This window comes from Chelmon rostratus, chromosome 16, assembly GCF_017976325.1.
Source record: "Chelmon rostratus isolate fCheRos1 chromosome 16, fCheRos1.pri, whole genome shotgun sequence".
Lineage (NCBI taxonomy): Eukaryota > Metazoa > Chordata > Actinopteri > Chaetodontiformes > Chaetodontidae > Chelmon > Chelmon rostratus.
The window spans coordinates 12,694,071-12,713,777 of NC_055673.1; the positions used below are offsets into that span (position 1 = coordinate 12,694,071).

Consider the following 19,707-nt stretch of genomic DNA (forward strand, 5'->3'; position numbering starts at 1 on the left):
CAAGAATAATTGGACAGCAGAAATCCTGAAGCCCTTTTTAAAACCATTTTGATGACCGAAACTGCAAATAAATAAATAAATAAAAAGAAAGACCAGACTGAAGGTTAAAATAAATAAATAAATAAAACCTGAAAACAAAGAAGAAGTGAAGATGGAAGTCCTGACAGAGACACCAATGAATGACAGATAGTGTCTGCAGATGTCATAGAGCTCAGTCACTGCAATCAAAAGTGAAGCTTTATGTGAGTTTACACCAAGTTTACAATCTATCCCCTACAAATATGGGATGAGTAAGGTCAACAGTTCCCACCTGGGTCACGTGGACAAGTAAAGTTGATTTCGGTTTCATGCCCTGTTGGTCCTGACAGTGGACTGTTGACTGGCTGAGATCAGTTCAGAAAGCTGCTCTTTCTGTCACTCTGTGTCTCCATATTGTAATTTTACTGCTGTTTCTTGTGTCTACTCTGCGTGTACAACATACTTTGCATGTCTTTCCCTCTGTTGTTCTTCCCAGTTGAATAGTTTAAGGCTCCTTTCCAGCTCGAGGATCTAAAAAGCCATATGTTGCACAGATTGGAAAGCCCTCTGCGGCAAAGGTTTTATTTGTGAATGTGGATAAAACAGACTTTAAACTCTGACAGCTTTATTTGTATAGCAGCTCAGAAACCACAATGTCAAAGAAGTTACATATAATTCACATATTACATAGATAATTATAAGATCGGCGGATGTTTATTGCTTTTTATATGTCTTGCGGGTGTTTGTTATGACCATGATTGTGCCTGTTGTCATTGTACTGTTTTTCTTTATGTTCTGGTGTGTCTCATGCGTGACAGTTGCTGTATCCTTAATGGCTGAGCAGTGTAATTATGTAGAAATCTGAAAGTTAGCACTTTATCCTCATTGAGTCACTACCAAAATTAGACCGCACTGTAAATATGACTTTTTCTGGCTCTTCCTACTGATTTTTTTCACCATTGGGTCACAAACATGCTCCATCTGAATGAAATTGTAAGCCTAACATCTACTCTTTGTTCCCCAAATGGTTTGAAAGTCATCAACAGGACCTGAAAACAACATCTGGCTGCCGCCACCACCACGACCATCTGTAGACCAAAGCCATGGTATGTGTGTGGACAGGACAGTTGTGTTTTACAGTTTGTCCTGAGATTCATATCACATAATTTAAGACTGGTGGCGTGTGTGTGCCTCATATCCAATCCTCCCTTAAAATTACAACACCCTTGCCTGTTTGTGCCAAAGTGTGTTTCCCATTCCTTGTTGCTTATGTCAGGGTGTAATATAAATTCCCTGGCCATTCAAAAGGCTCGCTAAATAAACACAGATGGTGTGAATTAATGTGAGGTTCCTCCAGAGTTTGAGTATATTTAAAAACCTTTGTTTGTTCTTAACACAGCAGGATAAAAGCATATTCCGAAATGGCCACCAGCTGTTTCAATGCCCAGGTATGATTGCAGGATGTTTGAGAACATTTTGAGTTCAAAATGGGTCAAATTCAAGCCTGGCTGGTCCTGTTTAGGACATTGTAAAACGCCTCATAAATTCCAGGAGCAGCACACCTCCTGCTCCATTCACAGATGGACTTGTAGCCTATAGGGGGACAAAAAAAAGCTGCACATTAACACTTGTATCAAGCAGATCCGCATTGTTAATTGAGCATAAGTCACAGAAAAGCCCTGCAAGAGGCACTCTCTGCTTCCTGCGTGTGTGTTTGGTGTTTGCGCTTGTGAATCAGGAGATCCTCGCAGCCAGACTACAAGTGTACTTCACTGTCTTAATTAGTCCAGGAGAGACTGACGGAAAATCCTCGCTCCTGACTCTGCTGTTCCCGGGCCAGTCAGATCGCATGTAACAGGCTGCAACCCAAAGACTCATTCTTTCCGACGACTTCAGGCACCAGAGGAGCGTCGCAGCCCGCACACACACACACAAACACACGCACACACACACACACACGCACTGCTTCGTCGCCGCTGGGGTTTCTTTGCGAGGTAAGACGCGTTCAAAGACGGGACATAAGTGAGGCTGTTGCGTGGAAATGAGGAAGAAAAGCTGTTTGTGTGAGTGAAATGAGTCGCGGTGGTCAGGAGTTGTGATTTAGCTGCTGCGCTCCGCTTCTTTTTAAAATTTCTAGTGCGGCCGAACTGTGAAGCTAACAAACGGAGAGTGAAACTTCCGGTAATGATACAAGAGGGAAAGCAGAAATGTGAGCTGCAGCCTTTTAGAGATCATAAAATAGGCCGTTAATGGATAACTGTGTAGCACTATATAACCCGAACCCAATGTAATTAGCAATATTTGTTGTTTTTATCAAACGTTTGCTAATTTGTGCTTTTATTTTGAAGGTAGGATCACATCATGTCTGTATTGGCGCAGTTTTATGTCACTGACGAGTCTCACTGTTACTCTTACCTGCTGTGGTGGAAGAAACTAATTTCTTCAGTACTAATACAGCAGCATGAAAATACTGTGAAGTATCAACCAGCAAAATGTAGCTTACTTCAAGTTTAAGTAAAAGGATAATTAAAAGTACTTGCTCTGCCCTGTAACTGATATATTATTAAAGGACATTATTGGATTGTTAATACTGATACATCATTTTACTGTTGTAGTTTAAACACGTTTAAATGGAGTTGCCATGTCACAAGTTTAGAGGGGAAATCACAGCAGAAACAGCTCAAGGGACTCTAACTGCACACTGTTTATTTGTAAGGGGTCACAGGCAAAAAGGTTGGAAGCCAATATTTCTCTCTGAAATATGTTGGAATAGAAGTGTAAAGCAGCAGAAATGGAAATACTGGAGTAAAATACAAGTATAGTACTTATGTATGCATTCAATTTTCACTGCTGCTTAACTTTCTGAATAAATATTTGAAATTTAGTTGCAGTCAAAATCTCTATTCCTTCTTTTATTGTTATTTGCTCCCAAAGTGGGATGAAAATGCAGAGGTCTCTGTTCTGTGCTGTGAGAGGAGACATAGTGTGTGAATAATACAATAGCTTTGTCAGAGGAAAAGACCACAGTGGAAAACGTTTAGTGGATGAAGTCTGTCATGATGCCAACAAATGGTCTTTCCAACCATTACAGCTGTGTGTGTGTGTGTGTGTGCGTGCTTCATGTTCCAGTTTGGAGATGGTCCAGGGGGCAGTGAGCAGGGCTGTGCTCTGCCTGTCCTGCTCCCTCCTGTTGGGGGTCTGCTTCCCAGCAGAGGGGGCAGGGGCAGCAGGGCCTCTTCCCACTATTCCCCCTGAACAAGAGTCTGGGGAACCAGAGTTTGAGGACTTGGAGTGGGGCTCTGGGTCATCTCTGATGCACCTGCTCCACAGCTTCCCTGCTGATAGCCCCTTCGTAACAGAGACCCCAGAAAAACCAGTCAACTGCACCCAGCGCTTCTGGCTGCCACCGTCCTCTGCGATCTGCTGGGAGAACATAGCCGGACCCGAGGAGTTTGCCAAGTCCCGTCTGCTGGCTCTCCAGAACAGGGCTGCCCTGCAGGCTGTGTCCACCTCCAGCGGGGTGGAGGAGGGAGGGATTTCCTACCAATTCCAAGCCAGAGAGGAGGTCCAGGGGATCCACTCAGACCACCAGGGTGTGGTGGAAACTATACAGACCATGGAGAAGGTGTTTGTCTCTTTGGAAGAGAAGAGGAAAGAAGGGAAGGAGCAGGGGGTCCTCACAAGGTGAGAAACAGAAGTCCATGGACCGTATGATGGATTAAATAACCTCAGGGATTGTATGAAAATTATTGGGGCAGAGACAGGGGCAGAATCTTGTATTTCATTCTAGAAAAAGAGCAAGTGTTATTAAACTTTTACTTGGACCTTCTCCTTGACTTAGAAAAAAAATCTCAAATAATCTATATTTGAGAAATAAAAAGAAGAAATAGATAACCTTCTCCCCTTTTCTGACCCCCACTACTCCCATAATAAGTGTCTCTAAGCACTGGAGTCCCCAGTTTTTTTTTAATGTGTCTTTTCATCTTAAAAAGCTGCACTGTTGTAATCAAAAGTTGCAAAGTCCACTAACAGAACATTTTAAATTGTGATGTGGTGACTAAAGAAGTGAGGAAAACATGAGAATGCATATATATATGTGTGTGTGTGTGTGTGTGTATACACGTATGTATATATATATATATATGTGTGTGTGTGTATACACGTGTGTATATATATATATATACACGTGTATACACACACACACACACACACACACACACACACGGAATACTGGAAAACAAGCGTGAAAATTTATATGACACTGCTACCAGAAAACTTGCTAAAATCTGGGAATATGAGGCAAATGCAAAATTGGTCTGATATCTACAATTCAAGCGCACCATTTATTAGCAACAACAGTAGCCTACACAAAAGCTGATTCCATGACAGTTGGGACGCTGAATCAAAGGCAAACAGCATGCAGTCATTCACAAATGAACTGTTTTTTCCTGACAACAGTTTTAGGAAGTGCTCTCGAGCACATGTAGTAATCATCCTCATTACTTAACTTTTGTGGCATGGAGTAAATGTGCAGGCGTTGCCTTTTCATCATTTACTTTGTTTTCTGATAGCCTTGCACCTACATGATGTTACAAACTAACTGTGTAATGTTAAATACTGATCCAGCTGTGAGATTATTCCTAAATCACTGTGAGCGTGGGAGTCAGGGACCCCAGAACATTGTTGCTTGTTTGGCGCAAACATTAACACTGCTTGAATGCCAAAGCGGACAGAGTGGAAACAGCATCCAGACAAGCAGCTGAGTCATTTCAACAGTCGTCTGTTGGGACATCTGGCCGAGACGAAGCTCTGGCACTAAACCGCTCGCAGGGAGTGAATGCAACTCAGTGCTTTCTCTCTATTAGATTTGAGAGAAACTTAATCCTCTTTCCTCAGTTATGAATTGTGCGGAAAATATCTAATGTGCTGTACGGTGTTACGGGTGTTAACTTGTGGTTTGCCGTCACTTTCAGCATGAAGGAGCATCTTGCCAACACAAGGGACGCCATAGATGGAAGAGAACACATGGCAGACGTCCTGGAGAATCATTTTTCTACTTTAGAGAAGACTCTGCTTAACATGCAGCTTCGACTCTACAAACTAATGCAACAGTGACAATGACAAAGACCTGTTGCCTCTTTTTCTTCCCTTATTTGAACTGTATTTATGTATTAATGGATTGCACAATGTAGCAAATGCATGCATGCTTAGGATTATGTCTGTATTATGAGGACAAAGCAAATTTCATATGCACCTTGTATCATCAAAACACCTACCAAAGTAACATGTGTAATCAGCAGAAATAAGTAAAGTTCACATTATCAGGGAGATTTGATGAACGTGTAGCTGTTCAATTGTGTGTTACATTTTCCCTCGAAAGACATGTGAAGCTTGAAACAGAGCTAATGTTGAACACACCATTCATAAAGTGCATTTTCATAAGTCTAACTCTCCAAGATTGTGGTGTAAAACACATGTGGCACAATGAATGTCAGACAGCATGAATCTTTATTTTAATATCAAATCTAAACAATCACTTTGCAAGTTTATGAGGAAGATGCCTTGTAAGGTGGTCAGCTGTTAAATATACACTTTAAATAGTCACATCTGGTAGGCTGAGTGTAGATTTTCATTTGGAAAGACACGACATGTTCAGTTGCTTTGTAGTTAGCTGAAAAAAAGGAGGTATTTGTACTTCTGATTCGTTCAAACAACTTTCAAGTATTCACAATAAACTACTCAGAACTGGAATATGACAATATCTTTTAAAAAAAGCTACAATGTATCACTTACAATCAGTAACATCAGCACATTTCACTTTGAAATCAATGCCTGACAGCATGTCTAAAATAAAGTGGTGACCCAACGTATTTTAAAGGCAATAATAACTCTAGAGCTGAAACATATGTGCTCCAGCTGTGTGGAATGGATTCACATTGTGTCCTGGTCTGTTACGTGGAGTGAGCTCATAAAGGACAGCAAGCTAGGCTAAAACAATTCTACTCTCCTAATAACTGAACATGGAACACTGGAAAACAAGCGTGAAAATTTATATGACACTGCTACCAGAAAACTTGCTAAAATCTGGGAATATGAGGCAAATGCAAAATTGGTCTGATATCTACAATTCAAGTGCACCATTTATTAGCAACAACAGTAGCCTACACAAAAATATAGTCTTTATAGGGGTGATCAATTCTGTGGAGAACTTGACGATTTAATTGATTGCATTATGATTCATCTACGGCTGCTTTGTTTAGGCCATTGTAACAAATTTGGATTTCTGGCATCAAGCATTTATCTTAAGCATACAGTACGACAGAAGACTCTGCATGTTGCTGAGTGCTGAGTCTGAGTCTCCACTTGATCTCACATTTGCCCTGCGTGACTTTACTTGCAGTACCATGTCCACGAACTTCTTCCATGAGCCCTACAGCTGAACTCTGTCAATGTATTTAAAAGCATTGACAAAGTTCAGGGTGTCTCTTCTGCCAGTCATTTTGCTCTCAGTGAACAGCGTGTACATTTGCTAACATCTGCCCAGACGTGAAACGCAGCCACAGTCCTTTTATTTTAAAGGTCAGCTTCCTCTTCTTGCATTTGCTCTAAAGACTTGAGGTAATCTCGAGCCAGGATCTTCTTAGGCAGGATGTCTGTCAGTTAAACAGAGAAAACAACACTGTGTCAAACTCGTTCTTACAGTCGCTACTTATCCTCTGACTCTAGCTGTACTACACCATCAGCAAACTACACAACTACAACAAAAACTGTTGCAGAAAACTAAAAGACTACAGCAGCTTGTATTTCTGATTATTGCAAGCAAAAACAAAGAGATGCAAGTTTGTGTTGGAGACAATATTTATCAAGAGCCAGAATAAGATGCCCTCTTCTTGAAAAATTCACCCTTTGATTATTGTTTAAACCACTTGACATTTTACTTTCAAATGCACCAGCATCTACTACATGTGTAACTTTTAATAGATTGCAATAAAGAAGCTGCAACAATGATTAGAGAGAGGACGAATGTCCTGCACACAAACATTGACAGGGTTATCACAGTGAAATGGGAAATGAAGTGAATTTAAAGGATGCAAGTTCACAGGTACAATAAAGAACTGGTTGGACTGTAGAAATAATCTTTTAGAGCTGGAAGATAAATTAATATAGAACTTACAAAGGCATGGTATATGTAATTGTAAATAGCAATATCCATTTATAATGTAGCCCAGTAAATTTCCTGACTAGGAAATAATTTCTGATTTGGCTAACAAATGAAGGTATCTTTTGTCATTTGTGGGGAAAAACAAGCCCCTTAAATGAATGAATTAGTGAAAAACAGTCATATGAAAATGGAAAATCATCATAAAGTAGTCCTTATCTTTGATGTGCAAGATGACACACAGACGTATAACACACCAAATATATTAAACAGATTTACACTCAGTTGGGACATTAGTTAAAACTAATGCAACTTTATGGCCACTTTGGGACTTGTAGTTTTTAGTATTGTATTAAGTACTGCATTAAACTGAGAGGTGTTTCTAGTATTTTATCAGGCCCATCAATGATGGTATACACACTGTCAAAAACCCATCTCAGTATGACTCAATAGCACAAACTACAACATCCAGAGGCAAAAACTGAACATGTCAACCTTCATGAAGACTGTATACATTGCATGGCTTTTTGTAATAGACTGCATTCATTTTAGCTAAGTTGTTAACTGAGTGTGTACTACAACCATACATAACCAGAATATAACCAAAAGTCCTGAAAGAATGCGGGTTACTGTAAAGTTTCAGTGGTAAAGGACCAGCTGTGACCAACACGGCAACAGATGGGCCGTGGGGTCAGACGGCCCGTCAGGCTGGGACTGGGTCTCACCTGTAAGAAAGTGGAAAGTCTCCGTCTCCTCTGCGGTGTGAGCTAGGTCGCTGTATGACAGCGTGTTGGTCTCTTTGCCGGAGCCGTTGTTGAATGAGGACAGAGCCAGGTGCTGGACAAACAGCTCCTTCAACAACACAAGGCAAGTCAGCAAAGGAGAAACTCACAATGAGTGGGCACACGCGCTCAAACGGCAATGGCAGCGGCTACATTTACACTTATCCGAGAAGCTAACAGTTAGCTAATCCCCGGTAGCAGCAACAGACGAACGAGCTGTTAAATTAGCAGTGCTCAGTGAGCCGATGATTTAGCATCAAGCTGCATCTTACTGTAGCCTTGGTGGTGAGAAAAAGAGCGTCCTGGTTGATGCTGGAGACGTCTGGGGAGCTCTTCATTATCAACCTCACTCTGGAAATTGGGAGGGAGATGGCTTTTTTGTTAGTTGACGTTTGATCGTCATTTTCGGGATTATTTTGAGACATCTTCATGAGGACACGGCGCCAGACAGGCGGAACTTCAAGTATTGTTTTGAACTGTGACGCAGTTCTTCTTCTTTATATTAAGAGTAGTTGGCGGCCTTTCTACCGGATTACCGCCACCTGCTGGATTGGAGACATATAAGGTAAACTTTTGTCTTCAATTACCTTCAACTTGAAAAAAATTCAAATATTATTAGTATTGTCATATTTCCTCCAGTAAAAACATTGTCACAGACACCTGTTGCAGAGGTTAGTCTAAATGTAAGCGATTTTGATGTAATGGAAATCAAAATTAATAATACATTAAATAAAAGGCTTTTCCAATATAGTAAAACAAAGTCTTAATACAGGAATAAACATAATATATATTGTAAATCACCACCTGTGTTTGGAGCAAAATACTATCTGTCTCTCTGAAATCCGCACTGAAATTGTTCAAAAGGAATTCCATTTAATATCTACAGTAACAGTGTATGCTGTTTTGACGGCCATACACAAACTCTAAAAATAGTATTTTGATTGAAATATGATAATACGATACAATAAATAAAGTAAAACATTATATGTGAAGGGGGGAGAGAACCGATGAGGACCACTACTTTTTACTCGTTTCTAACCGCGAGCAAAGAGACTAAACCGGAAATGGAACGAAAGAAAAAAGTGGCGTTCCGCTAAGGGTCAATACTGTTACACTGCTGTTGTGTTGGACTTTACTGGTCCTGCTACTGGTTCTTTTTGTGATCCAAATTTGTGTTCACCTTTCCTTTCCCCTGGGACGTTGGGCTTTATTCAGTCATACTGATTTTACTCTGCTCAGGTTGAGCTCGTCGCAGTCTCTTCCAGTCCAGTGGTGGCGCTTGTACCCACATTACAAACCACAGAAGAAGAGCCGATGTCAATAGAAGCAGTGAAGAAGAAACAGTGGCGATAGCAATGGCGGTGATGTGGTTGCGAAAATAAACAATCCAGGTTGCAATTTGACGCTGTCGTGATTAATACAGTCAAATGTCATAGCTAGTCATCTAAGGTGTGTTTGTCGCAGAAAAGGGGCATAATTATCCTCGTTTGTGTCATTTGAAGCACTCTCATCAGTGTGTTATTGGTCTTAACACAGTTAGCAGGAGCTTAGCGAGCAACCATCATCTCATTGTCGAGCACTGTATTAACGTTCATTTCTTCTTACCCTGGCGTCGTTTCGGACTGTTAACGATGCCGCTGGGGTTGAAACCATGCTGTGCTGTCTGCAAGACGAACTCTTCGTCGATGTGGAAGAAAGGAAACCAGGGAGAGATCCTCTGTAATAACTGCACAGGAAAGAGCAGCAGCGGCGGACCATCAGGACCCTCCATGTCCTCCAACATTCAGCCCAGCAATGGCGGAGGAAAGCAGGTTGGTTACTGTGTCTAAATGTTCCTTTTTACAATGAATGTTTGTCTCAGACTTTGTTGTTAATTTAAAGGGAACCGCTATGAATATGAATAGAGTTCATAGCCTCCTTAATCTGAACAGCAGCACGACGAACTGTAATGTAGTGATTATAGCAGATCCTAGAGCAGCCCCTGTTGGCTTTGCTTTCATTTGAGGGTGTTTCCTTCAAAACGTTACTCTGATGAGAACATCTTGGGAGAACATCACCTCAGGCTTTGGCATGTAATGATCTGAATCTGACATTTTGATAGATAATTACCCAATCAGCATGATCTGCATCCCTAGTAAATTTAGTTGTAGGTGAAGAATGAATGGAGGTAGCTGGGTAAATCATGCTGAGCTGCATTTAAGTACCTGGTATGTGCTGTGTGCTTTTGCCTTTAGTCCAAGCAGGAGATCCACAGGAGGTCTGCACGTCTGAGAAGCACCAAATACAAAGCTCCTGCATCTGAGAAGAAGGTGTCAACAAAAGGAAAGGGCAGAAGACACATATTCAAGCTCAAAAATGTGAGTTAGAGTTGGATTTGACCCGCAAATTTACTTATCTCTCCTGTTGAATTTCCGTGTCTGACCCCTGTGTGTGATTCCTTCCCTTAGCCAATCAAAGCACCAGAATCTGTTGCAACAATCATCACTTCAGAATCCGTATTTTATAAGGTACGGTGTTTATTCTTCCAAAACAAAAATAATCTCATCTTTCTGTTCAATAGCATGATCTAATGGTGACATGATTGCAGCTTTAATTACGGCAGTGTTGTACCAAACCTTCATCCTGTGATGCATGTGAAAGAAGGAGCCAGATGGTTGCCATCTTCAGTGTTTATATTTATATCCACAGGGTGTATACTACCAGACAGGGGATGTGATCAAAGTAACAGATGAGGAAGACGGGAAGCCATACTATGCTCAGATTCGAGGCTTCGTTCAGGACCAGTACTGTGAAAAGAGTGCTGCACTGACCTGGCTGATCCCCACCCAGGCCAGCCCGAAGGACCAGTTTGATCCTGGGACATACATTGTTGGTGAGCAATGAGGAATCACCATTTTTACGATTTTTAGGCTATTTATGTGACAAGTTAAGAATTTTCTGTTCTGCATTAGGTCCAGAGGAGGATCTACCCAGGAAGATGGAGTACCTGGAGTTTGTGTGCCACGCCCCCTCTGAATATTTTAAGTCACGTAGCTCTCCGTTCCCCACCATCCCCATCCGGCCAGAGAAGGGCTACATCTGGACCCATATAGGACCCACACCAGCTCTCACTGTCAAGGAGTCCGCCAGTGGCAGCAGTTAACATGACTTCGTTATGGACTTGGTCTGTTGTTTTTAAACAGACGTATATGTAAATTTATGTAATATAATGAAAAAAAAATTGTTGTTAACCACAACCATTAGCTCAGATTGAAAACATGTTGTAATTCGATGCTAAGGAAACCAGGTGTAATCACATTTCAAAGATGCTGTGTACACAGTGGCAAGATTGAATATTGCTTTTGTATTTTGTAATAAACAAAAAGGCTCTTTAATACCTTCCCCTTTGTATGTGATTGTTTGAAAATTACTGTTTATTTGTTGAGTTGCTGTGTGTGAAATAGGCCTGTTATCTCTTTTTATTTCATATATTTCCCCCTTTGTGAATTCAGCTGTAAATAGCTACATTATGGCAACAATAAGAAAATGTTAGCACAGCAGCTCTGATGTGTGTGTCGTCCCATCACCTTCTTGATGTTTATCTGGTTTACATCCGAGTTGCGTGATGATGCTCCTTGGTGGTATCAGACTGCAACGTTACAAACACACAACTAGTGGTCAAGACATCACTTTCACCTGAATGCAGCAGCAAGATCATACAGCTGATTTCCCTGAAACGCCATGCACACCCCTTATGGTACAGACAGACAATATTCATGAATCATAGGAGTCAAAATAGCGTGGTGTCAATTTTATGTAGGAGTCTTTACCCACTGCTGATCAAGCAGAGCACACAAGATGAATAAATTATTAATATTATGTAATTATATTACCTGAACACAATCAAAAGTCTCCATATGTCATATTGTGCATGTTTATAGGTAAGACTCACAACAGGAAACTATCTCTCACTGTATACGTTTTGCTGTTGTCTTAAGTAGCACAAAGACGTAAAACACATCGCCTTCCAGTCAGTCTGACCGAGCTGAACCGAAGAAGGAAGTGCGCTGCAGTGAAGCGTCCCTCTCCGCGTCTCTACTCTTGGATAAACATCTCAGGCAGACTTTCAAGCCTCGAGTCCTGTGTGAAATCCCCTGCGAGCGCATACCTGCAGCGGTCACCCGGAGCTCCTGTTGGGAAATGGATGTTTCACTAATGTCACAGTTAGTTTGTCCTCATGGATTGGACTGAACTCTTCTTGATCACATGAACGGCCGGGAGTATGGGCAAATTCCAGTCCAAACTTGGTGAGATGTTTTATTACACCGCAGTCTTTTTGTGCTTTTAAAGATGGAATCGCTTCTGATTTGTTTTATATTGTCTCTTCTCTCGTTATTTGGACAGCATCGAAACGTAGACAGAGTCCTGAAGGTAACCACACATACGGGACAAAACCGCAGAGCTGCTTCGTACATGTGCTCGTACGTGCGTTCACATGTTTATTCTCATGTTCTGCAGGTGGTAGTTTGGCTTCCAGTGTGCTGACCTGTCAAGGGGAGCTGGAGCGCTTCCACATCCACAAAACCAAACTGACAGAGGTAGAAAATCAGCTTCTATCATTTATTTCTATCATATCATTTAGTTATGGCCTATATGCCATTTGATTAACACCTACAAACACAGGTAGAACTAAATCCTGAAGGTACTGAACAAAAAAAAGATTTCATGATGATTATTTTGGTTTCCTTTAACACTGTAATGGTTTGGTATTGATAGATTATTATATAGAGTTGAAGCTGGCAGAGTGATGGATGGAAATCAGTCAAACTGAATCTGGCCACAAATCACACAGCCAATCACAGCCAAAAGTTGGAGATTGACTCATTTGGCTCATTTGAACTCTGCAGCAGATGTTTTTTGGGGAGTTTTTTCTTGTCCAAATCAGGAGTTTAATGATAGTGGGTGTCATATATAATACTTGCTGTAATAATACGATGACTTGACTTGAAGTTAACAACACCTACAGTAAGTATTCAAGGGCAGATTTCTCCTCCAGAAAAACCCTCTTCAGTGTATGAGAGCTGTATATTAAGCCCATTCCCATACGGAAGAAAAAAAGCAGTAAAAACAGGCATTAGCTCCTCGTACTGGCTTATTGCCGTGCCAACAGCTTCATCTCAGTTAAGCCATTTTCGGGATAAACAGTATTTGCTCACATCACATCCAGGGAGACATGAAAGGTGTTTGGAGGCAGTCGTATATTTATTCTTCCGCCCTTCCTCCTCCATCTCTATAAAGAGACTTCCAAGTCTGTGAAGTGCAACACAGCCACCCCCCTCCCCCCTCCACAACAGCAAGGTCTTTATATCCGACTGCACTGAAAAAAAAAAAAGCCTCCACATCTGGTACTGCTTTCCTTCTCCAGCCAGACAGACTGAGAGGGGGGGTGAGGAAAAAGATATGGGGAGGGGTGTTTGGTTTGCGTAAATGGCATCACATGTAGACTGTTGGCATTAATGACGCAGTCACGTTTGTGGCTCGACGTGTATAGAAGAGAAAGTGTCCTCATTAAGAAGTTTAATTCATGGAAAACAGTCACATTCTCGCCCATTAACTATCAACACTCTGATTTTGTGGTGAAAGTAAATCACAGATGTCCCGTTTTATTCTTCTGAAGATCACAGGGTTGCTTGTAGGAACAGTAAATTCACTTGCACGCCCGTCTTTTTAAAAGTGAACTGTGACAAACAACCAACACAGCGTTTTCACTTGTCTTCACCTCGCTCGATCTGTTAGCCGCCGAAGTCACGAGATCAGCTTGTTGTTTTGAGGTTTTTGAAGTGTTTGGAGTTGAGGTCATATGTGGACCGTGCTGTATGGAGGTTCTGGAAAGTCCTGCGCTTTGGAAACAGATGTGGACTCTGCCAAGCTGTTTAAAGGGCTGTGGTGGAGTTTCTGTGCTTGTTAATAGAAGAGGGCTTCCTGCGATTAGATTTTCCAACCTATTATTGTTTGACACTCCATGATACCACCGCTGTAAAGTCTCATTGCATGAGAGATCACGTGAACGTCTCACATGAGTCTTCTTTTTGCATCCTTGAAGTCTTGCTGATAACTTTACATTTAAAGAGTTTTTTCACTAAAACTGGTTGCACGCAGATGCATTTACTGACTGTCTAAATACTCGCCTGTCAAACACCAAAGACTCAGGCTCAGGTGTGCACTTTCTATAGAAACATAGACCTGTTTGCTGTGATCTCTGCATATTGTGTGTGTGTCAGTGTGTGTGTGTGTGAGTGTGTGTGTAACGGGAGGCTGGCTTACAGTGTAAGTTTTCAGAAAGACTGGGTCAATATTGTAACATCCTAGAGCAAACATCAGGAGCAGGGTTTTAATCGCTTCACACGTCTGCCTCATATTGTCTGACATAACTAACGACTAGGAGTGGTTTCTTTGACTGCCAAGCTTTGACTGGTCCTCTTGTTATGTTCTTTGCTCAGTTAATCCACCCCATCAGCCCAGGTTGCATTTGTATAAGTATATGTATAAGTGTTTAAAAGGTTTGTGACTATAAATTCACCCTAGAAACTCAATTACATCCCGCTTTTATTTTGAAAAGTTCCAGAATTTTCATTCGCTTTTCTTGTCAATGTGATAAAATACTATTTCTAATGATTCTGAGCTTTTGACTGAAAATCTTTTGCATCATAATCCATGTTCCTTTTCTCAAAAGTTATATGCTGTTAGACAAAAATGGGGCTTAGTTCTGATACGTTTCTGCACATAAAAAACAAAGATAGAGCAGCCTCTTGAAGACATGAGTGCGTCATCTCTCCACGTCTTGCAGTGAAACTTCTTGTGCAGGTATCAAGTTATCACTAAGACTGTTCGACGTTCTTGCCGAGACAAAGGCAGCTACTGTTCTGCTAACACATGGGTGATGTGTAATGAGGGTGCAGAACAGAGAGGAACGAAGAAGATTCTTGCAGGCGCACACCTTTCTGCTACCTGCTGCCGTCTCTCCCACCTCCCACCCCTCTTTCGCTGGAAATTGAACCCAGCATCAAAGCTTCACGGCAGGCAGACCGTGGCGGGCAGAGAGCACAGGGTGCAGCGGGAGATCGGTTGCGTTGTGTGTGTGCGTGTGTGTGTGGGTTTGAGCTTGGGAGCTCATCTTATCATTTCCAACCATCAGTGAGACATTAGCGATGGATTGTTGTTTTGAGAGATAATGAAAGTCTCGTTCTCCTCCTTTCTGTCTTGCTTTGCACTGCTGACTGGCTTCTACCTAAGAAGAGCCGAGCATGAATGATCAGATGTTCTGATATGAATTTTAAGGTCTTGTGGTTTTAAGGTGATCTGAGGTTTTAAAGTTAACTAAGGCCTTTGAAAACTGACTGCGTCTGTCAGTGGGGGAGGAAGTATTCAGATCCTTTACTTAAGTAAAGTAATATCACACTATTCAATACAGATCTGCATTCAAAACCTTGTGTGTTATCAGCAAAATGTACTTTATGTACCGTAGATGTTAAATGTTGAGCTAATTTTAACGACTTTACGTCCTGTTGGCGTGTTAAATCTACAGCAATGTTTGTAGCTTCGCTGTCCTGTGAGAACCACGTATCTCTAAAACGTCAGCTTGTCATGAGCTCAGAAAAACAGCCTGTTTTCAGCTTTGCGACGATGCGTTCTCCAGCCCGTCCAACAGGGTTTTTAATTATTTAGTTTGAGAAGTGGGAGAATAATCTCAACCCATAAAGGAACACTTCATCCCATCATCAGAAAAGTTGGAGATACATGGTTTTTATTGGACAGGAAGAGTGTGATTGCAATCTAAAAAGTAGTAACTAGTAACCAAGGCATACACGTTTAAAGCTGCATAAAATGAAGACACTTAGGTAAAGTACAAATAGCTTGAATTTGTTCTTAAGTACAGTATTTGAGCAGATGTACTTAGTGACAAGGCGCTCAGGCACACTGAGGCTGGACCCAAATGCGAGACCCAGACACACTTGGAAATCAAAAAAGGCCCGAAGCCGGTTTAATAACAAAAAAGGCTCAATGACAAAAACACAACAAATGGTGAAAGGTGAAAACGGTAACTAAAGGCGCTAAGGTTTTTCAAAATGCAAACGATGAACAAAAGACTCTTGAATAACTAGGCAAGGCAATAATGCAAGGTAGCAAGGACAGGACTGACGTGAACCAACGACTATACAAGACAATCTGGCACAGGACAGGGGAAAACGAAGACAATATATACACGAGGTAACGAGCAACAGGTGGAGACAATCAGGGCGGGGCAGACAATCAGACAGTGGGGGAACACACCAGGAAGTCAAGGGCCCGAAACGAGAGGAAAGTTAGGTTTCACAATAAAACAGGAAGTGCAAGACACAACATGACACCAGTGAACAAAACCTCAAACACGAGGAGACATGACACTTAGTTACATTCCACCACTGCTGATTGTCATACCTGTGTACACTGTGTGGTGACAACATAGTGTATATGGTGGTGCAGCTTCATATTTTTAGCCCTAAAAACTGGCTGGAATTTATTGTCTCTAGTAAATGTGGTTGTACATTTAGTGACGATATGAAACTTCTGGGACACGTCAGTTACATGTGATGGGGAGGAAAAGGTCAAGATGTCAACAGTTTAAAGAGGAGAGCCAGCTTGCTCGCTAATTTGCTGCCTCGCGCTCTTTCTCTGTGTGTTAAATTTAGTAGGAAAATGATTCACGTGCTTCGTCTGATCTGCTGGAAATGATTTTGAGACGAATGGACACAAAAACCACAGATGTTCAGGGATTGTTCAACCTTGCTCACATCTGGAGATCAGTCCCCGCCCTCACGGGACGTGAAGATGTTTATTTGCTTCCTCTCTTCTTCCCTCCCGTACGTGCATGCTCTCTGTTGATTTACAACTCTGTCACTTTTCACAGAACCTTTACGTCGAATTGAGGGAAAGTAAGTCTGATCGTAGCTGCAACCTCAGTGGTGAGCATGTCTCCCTTTTTATATATCATAAAGGTCAATTATTATTGTGTAGATTCTGTGCACTAAATTTTGGTACATAAGCTTTAATAGAGCATCCCGCATGCTTTCATGAAAAAAACATAGTAAATGAAACACATCTGTTCCATATTTGTGTGAGAAAGCTTTGGATGTACAGCTGTCAGCTTTTAGCTTCCTCCCTGCTGCCAAACATTTATTGAAAACAGAGTTTATAACAGGGGATGAATTAATTACAAAGACACAGCATGTTAACACAATCATCCTCGTAACTGTCAAACTATGAAACTACTGGATACTGATGTTCACAGTCCAGCTCTGTGTGTCATTTAGTGGCTCTGCCAGCAAAGAAGATACCTGACAGAGGCAGCGGCATCCACCTCCAGGTCAATAAACAGACAAAGAAGAGGAACAGCCATGCTGGTGTGAGTGTGACCTTCCATTCCTCTGACTATTGAACTGTAGGTCCAACAACACTTGCTAATTATTTCCAAACAGCTCAAATGGTGGGATTCTAGTATGTCTGGATAATTATATATTATAAATAAATATTGCAAGTTGTGTTTTTTCTGTGGCATGTTTGGAAAGTAACACATCTGACACTCATCAACAGTATTTTTAAAATTGCACACTGTGGTTTTACCAGTTTGGGTCAACTCATGCACCACATAAATTACTGTAAACTTTAATTCTACCTAATAAACTACAGAATTGCAGTTAAAAGTTAATTCCAGCAGTAATAAGCTTGTTTTCCTGACTGTATGCGCACATTCAGGTCACAGAGTGTAACGTGGTGCTCGATGAGGACACGCAGCAGGAGTGGGTCTTCACACTGTACAACTTTGACAACAGTGGCAAGGTCACCAAAGAGGTCGGTTTCTTTCACATACTTCGTTTAAATGAAGGACTGTTTTAAGTAGCTTGTTTTGTACACAGTGTGTATGCGTATGTGTGTGTATTCTGCAGGACTTGTGCAGTCTGATACACTCCATGTATGAGGTTCTAGAGGCATCGGTCAAGCAGCCTTGCGGCGGTACCACACCTATGAAGATAAAGCTAGTTGTAACACCTTCAGCTGACCCAGAAAAGACCTCACAAATAGGTATAAGGTCATTTTTATTTGTGGCTCGAGGAACCACAGACATAATTTGTGGGACAAACATTGAAGACAGAGAGTCTCTGAACAGGGGGATTTAACTTTAACACCAAACGTCTGTCTCTGCTGTGATGATAATGTGCCTCTCTTATTGAAACCAACAGCAGAGAAGGAGAAGAATGCATATCAGGAGGCAGGAACCCCAGAGAGGAGGCTTTACTGTGTTGATGAAAACATAGAGCGCAGAAACCACTACCTGGATCTAGCTGGCATTGAAAACTATACCTCCAAGTTTGACAACACAGGTAAGAAGCTACTCTATTGCTTCCTTTCATTCGCTTTTATATGCTTTTATAAGTCCATAAAAGATTAAAGTCGTTTTTCGTTGTTTTTTCCAGAATCTCCCTCTCAGGAGCCCAGACAGGATGCTCATCCTGCTCTTCAGCACCACCCTGTGGTGACCAGGGAGAACTGCATCACCTCTGAGTCCCCTAGAGGTCTCTCTATCCCTTATTCCCTGAAAAGCAAGGCCATGTCACTGGGGAAAGACAGGAACGGAGGAGAGGGAAGGTCCTGCAGGTTGCATGGCCAACACCCTGCTTCATGGTGCCATCCCGCCCAGTCTCCACCTGCAGCACAGCGTGCTCACAGCAAGAGGCTTCGCTCCAGGGTACAAGATGCCGCCTCACACCTTAGACCCACACCGGGGGGAGATAGGGAACTTTTTTCCCACCTTCAGCCGTCATGTAGAGCTCTGGCCTCTCCCGCACAGAGACATGAGCACCATCACCGCCATGAGCACCATCATCATCACCACCATCACTACCACCCTTCATAAATGAATCGTAAACACAAATGAGACAGGTGAGAAGAGTTGGTGTCCTCTGCTGAGCTGATAAACGGGTCAAATGCATGTCCTCTAATCACCTCTTTTACAATATAAGGCACTGTTATCTAATGCTAATAAGCCCTAAAAGATGACCTACTCTAGATCCAAGAACTTACTGTTAACTAAACATACTTTTGTAACCATTTAGATTAACAGTGTCCTCTCAGGTAGATTGCCACTTTAAAATTATGCAAATGCACACTTTGTAGAGATGCTTGCCTTCATTTTAACCTAATTATTGAATTTTAACAACATATTGTATTTCTAAAATAATGCAGAAATGAATACACAGTATGTATTTAATAAAAAGGTGTTTTGTTTATTCTGACATGGTCAAATATTTGCTTCCTGACCAAATATGCGCACCACTGAACTAAATATTTAATGACAGTTAATCATTTCTCAGTTGATAGTTCATATTAAAATTACAAGCATGTTAAGAACAAGATTTGTTTTTTTGTCTTTCTTTTAAGCACCATAGTGAGAACTTTGCCTCAGTAACAGCAAGACATAGAAACAAGATTTACTTGAACATACAGAAACATACATTTCTGGCCAGAAAGTGTTGTTTGGGACTGTATTTTACCACATCAGTGGCAAGATACAGACGCTATCATGTCACATACCCTCATATGTAACAAGTGTCAAAAACAACAGTGACCATCGGGTTGTTTTTAGACTCCACATCTGCACTAATGCTCATATCAGCAGAAGGATGAGGCAGAGATACCCATGTCTCCACCGACAGAAGCCTCAGTAGACCATAA

At 41.5% G+C, this 19,707-nt stretch overlaps 4 protein-coding genes across 5 annotated transcripts; 3 read left to right on the plus strand and 1 right to left on the minus strand.

Moving 5' to 3' along the window:
- The first annotated feature begins 1,693 nt into the window (after nt 1-1,693).
- On the plus strand, nt 1,694-5,877 carry si:ch211-57n23.1. The gene is made up of 3 exons (XM_041955160.1): nt 1,694-2,012; nt 3,148-3,702; nt 4,992-5,877. Exons 2-3 carry the CDS (start codon nt 3,155-3,157, stop codon nt 5,131-5,133), a joined length of 690 nt encoding a protein of 229 aa, XP_041811094.1. The 5' UTR covers nt 1,694-2,012; nt 3,148-3,154; the 3' UTR covers nt 5,134-5,877.
- Nucleotides 5,491-8,422, minus strand: chrac1 (chromatin accessibility complex subunit 1). Its single transcript, XM_041955161.1, has 3 exons — nt 8,232-8,422; nt 7,903-8,029; nt 5,491-6,671 (listed from the first exon to the last, which is right to left on the minus strand). The coding sequence occupies exons 1-3, from the start codon at nt 8,388-8,390 to the stop codon at nt 6,592-6,594; spliced, it is 366 nt and encodes a 121-aa protein (XP_041811095.1). The 5' UTR covers nt 8,391-8,422; the 3' UTR covers nt 5,491-6,591.
- An 856-nt stretch (nt 8,423-9,278) lies between these two features.
- On the plus strand, nt 9,279-11,329 carry gatad1 (GATA zinc finger domain containing 1). Of its 2 annotated transcripts, XM_041955158.1 has the most exons (6): nt 9,280-9,408; nt 9,630-9,770; nt 10,194-10,316; nt 10,407-10,466; nt 10,648-10,831; nt 10,911-11,329. In XM_041955158.1, exons 2-6 carry the CDS (start codon nt 9,645-9,647, stop codon nt 11,099-11,101), a joined length of 684 nt encoding a protein of 227 aa, XP_041811092.1. In that variant the 5' UTR covers nt 9,280-9,408; nt 9,630-9,644; the 3' UTR covers nt 11,102-11,329. The 2 variants fall into 2 exon arrangements, with proteins under 2 accessions (XP_041811091.1, XP_041811092.1); XM_041955157.1 differs by having other exon boundaries at nt 9,279-9,770.
- A 766-nt stretch (nt 11,330-12,095) lies between these two features.
- Nucleotides 12,096-19,377, plus strand: LOC121619811 (protein naked cuticle homolog 2). The gene is made up of 9 exons (XM_041955714.1): nt 12,096-12,245; nt 12,343-12,369; nt 12,457-12,536; nt 16,886-16,940; nt 17,289-17,380; nt 17,731-17,826; nt 17,922-18,057; nt 18,216-18,356; nt 18,450-19,377. Exons 1-9 carry the CDS (start codon nt 12,221-12,223, stop codon nt 18,887-18,889), a joined length of 1,092 nt encoding a protein of 363 aa, XP_041811648.1. The 5' UTR covers nt 12,096-12,220; the 3' UTR covers nt 18,890-19,377.
- Nucleotides 19,378-19,707: the final 330 nt, after the last annotated feature.

Excerpts from the sequence above, each read along its gene's own strand:
- chrac1 (XM_041955161.1), bottom strand. The coding sequence starts at position 8,390 with ATGAAGATGTCTCAAAATAATCCCGAAAATGACGATCAAACGTCAACT. Across the intron at positions 8,030-8,231 it reads TTCTCACCACCAAGGCTACA|GAGCTGTTTGTCCAGCACCT; the intron begins GTAAGATGCAGC and ends GTGTTGTTGAAG. Across the intron at positions 6,672-7,902 it reads GACTTTCCACTTTCTTACAG|ACATCCTGCCTAAGAAGATC; the intron begins GTGAGACCCAGT and ends TTTAACTGACAG.
- si:ch211-57n23.1 (XM_041955160.1), top strand. The coding sequence starts at position 3,155 with ATGGTCCAGGGGGCAGTGAGCAGGGCTGTGCTCTGCCTGTCCTGCTCC. Across the intron at positions 3,703-4,991 it reads GAGCAGGGGGTCCTCACAAG|CATGAAGGAGCATCTTGCCA; the intron begins GTGAGAAACAGA and ends CGTCACTTTCAG.
- LOC121619811 (XM_041955714.1), top strand. The coding sequence starts at position 12,221 with ATGGGCAAATTCCAGTCCAAACTTG. Across the intron at positions 16,941-17,288 it reads TCGTAGCTGCAACCTCAGTG|TGGCTCTGCCAGCAAAGAAG; the intron begins GTGAGCATGTCT and ends TGTGTCATTTAG. Across the intron at positions 17,827-17,921 it reads GTGGCAAGGTCACCAAAGAG|GACTTGTGCAGTCTGATACA; the intron begins GTCGGTTTCTTT and ends TGTATTCTGCAG.
- gatad1 (XM_041955157.1), top strand. The coding sequence starts at position 9,591 with ATGCCGCTGGGGTTGAAACCATGCTGTGCTGTCTGCAAGACGAACTCT. Across the intron at positions 9,771-10,193 it reads GCAATGGCGGAGGAAAGCAG|TCCAAGCAGGAGATCCACAG; the intron begins GTTGGTTACTGT and ends TTTTGCCTTTAG. Across the intron at positions 10,467-10,647 it reads CAGAATCCGTATTTTATAAG|GGTGTATACTACCAGACAGG; the intron begins GTACGGTGTTTA and ends TTATATCCACAG.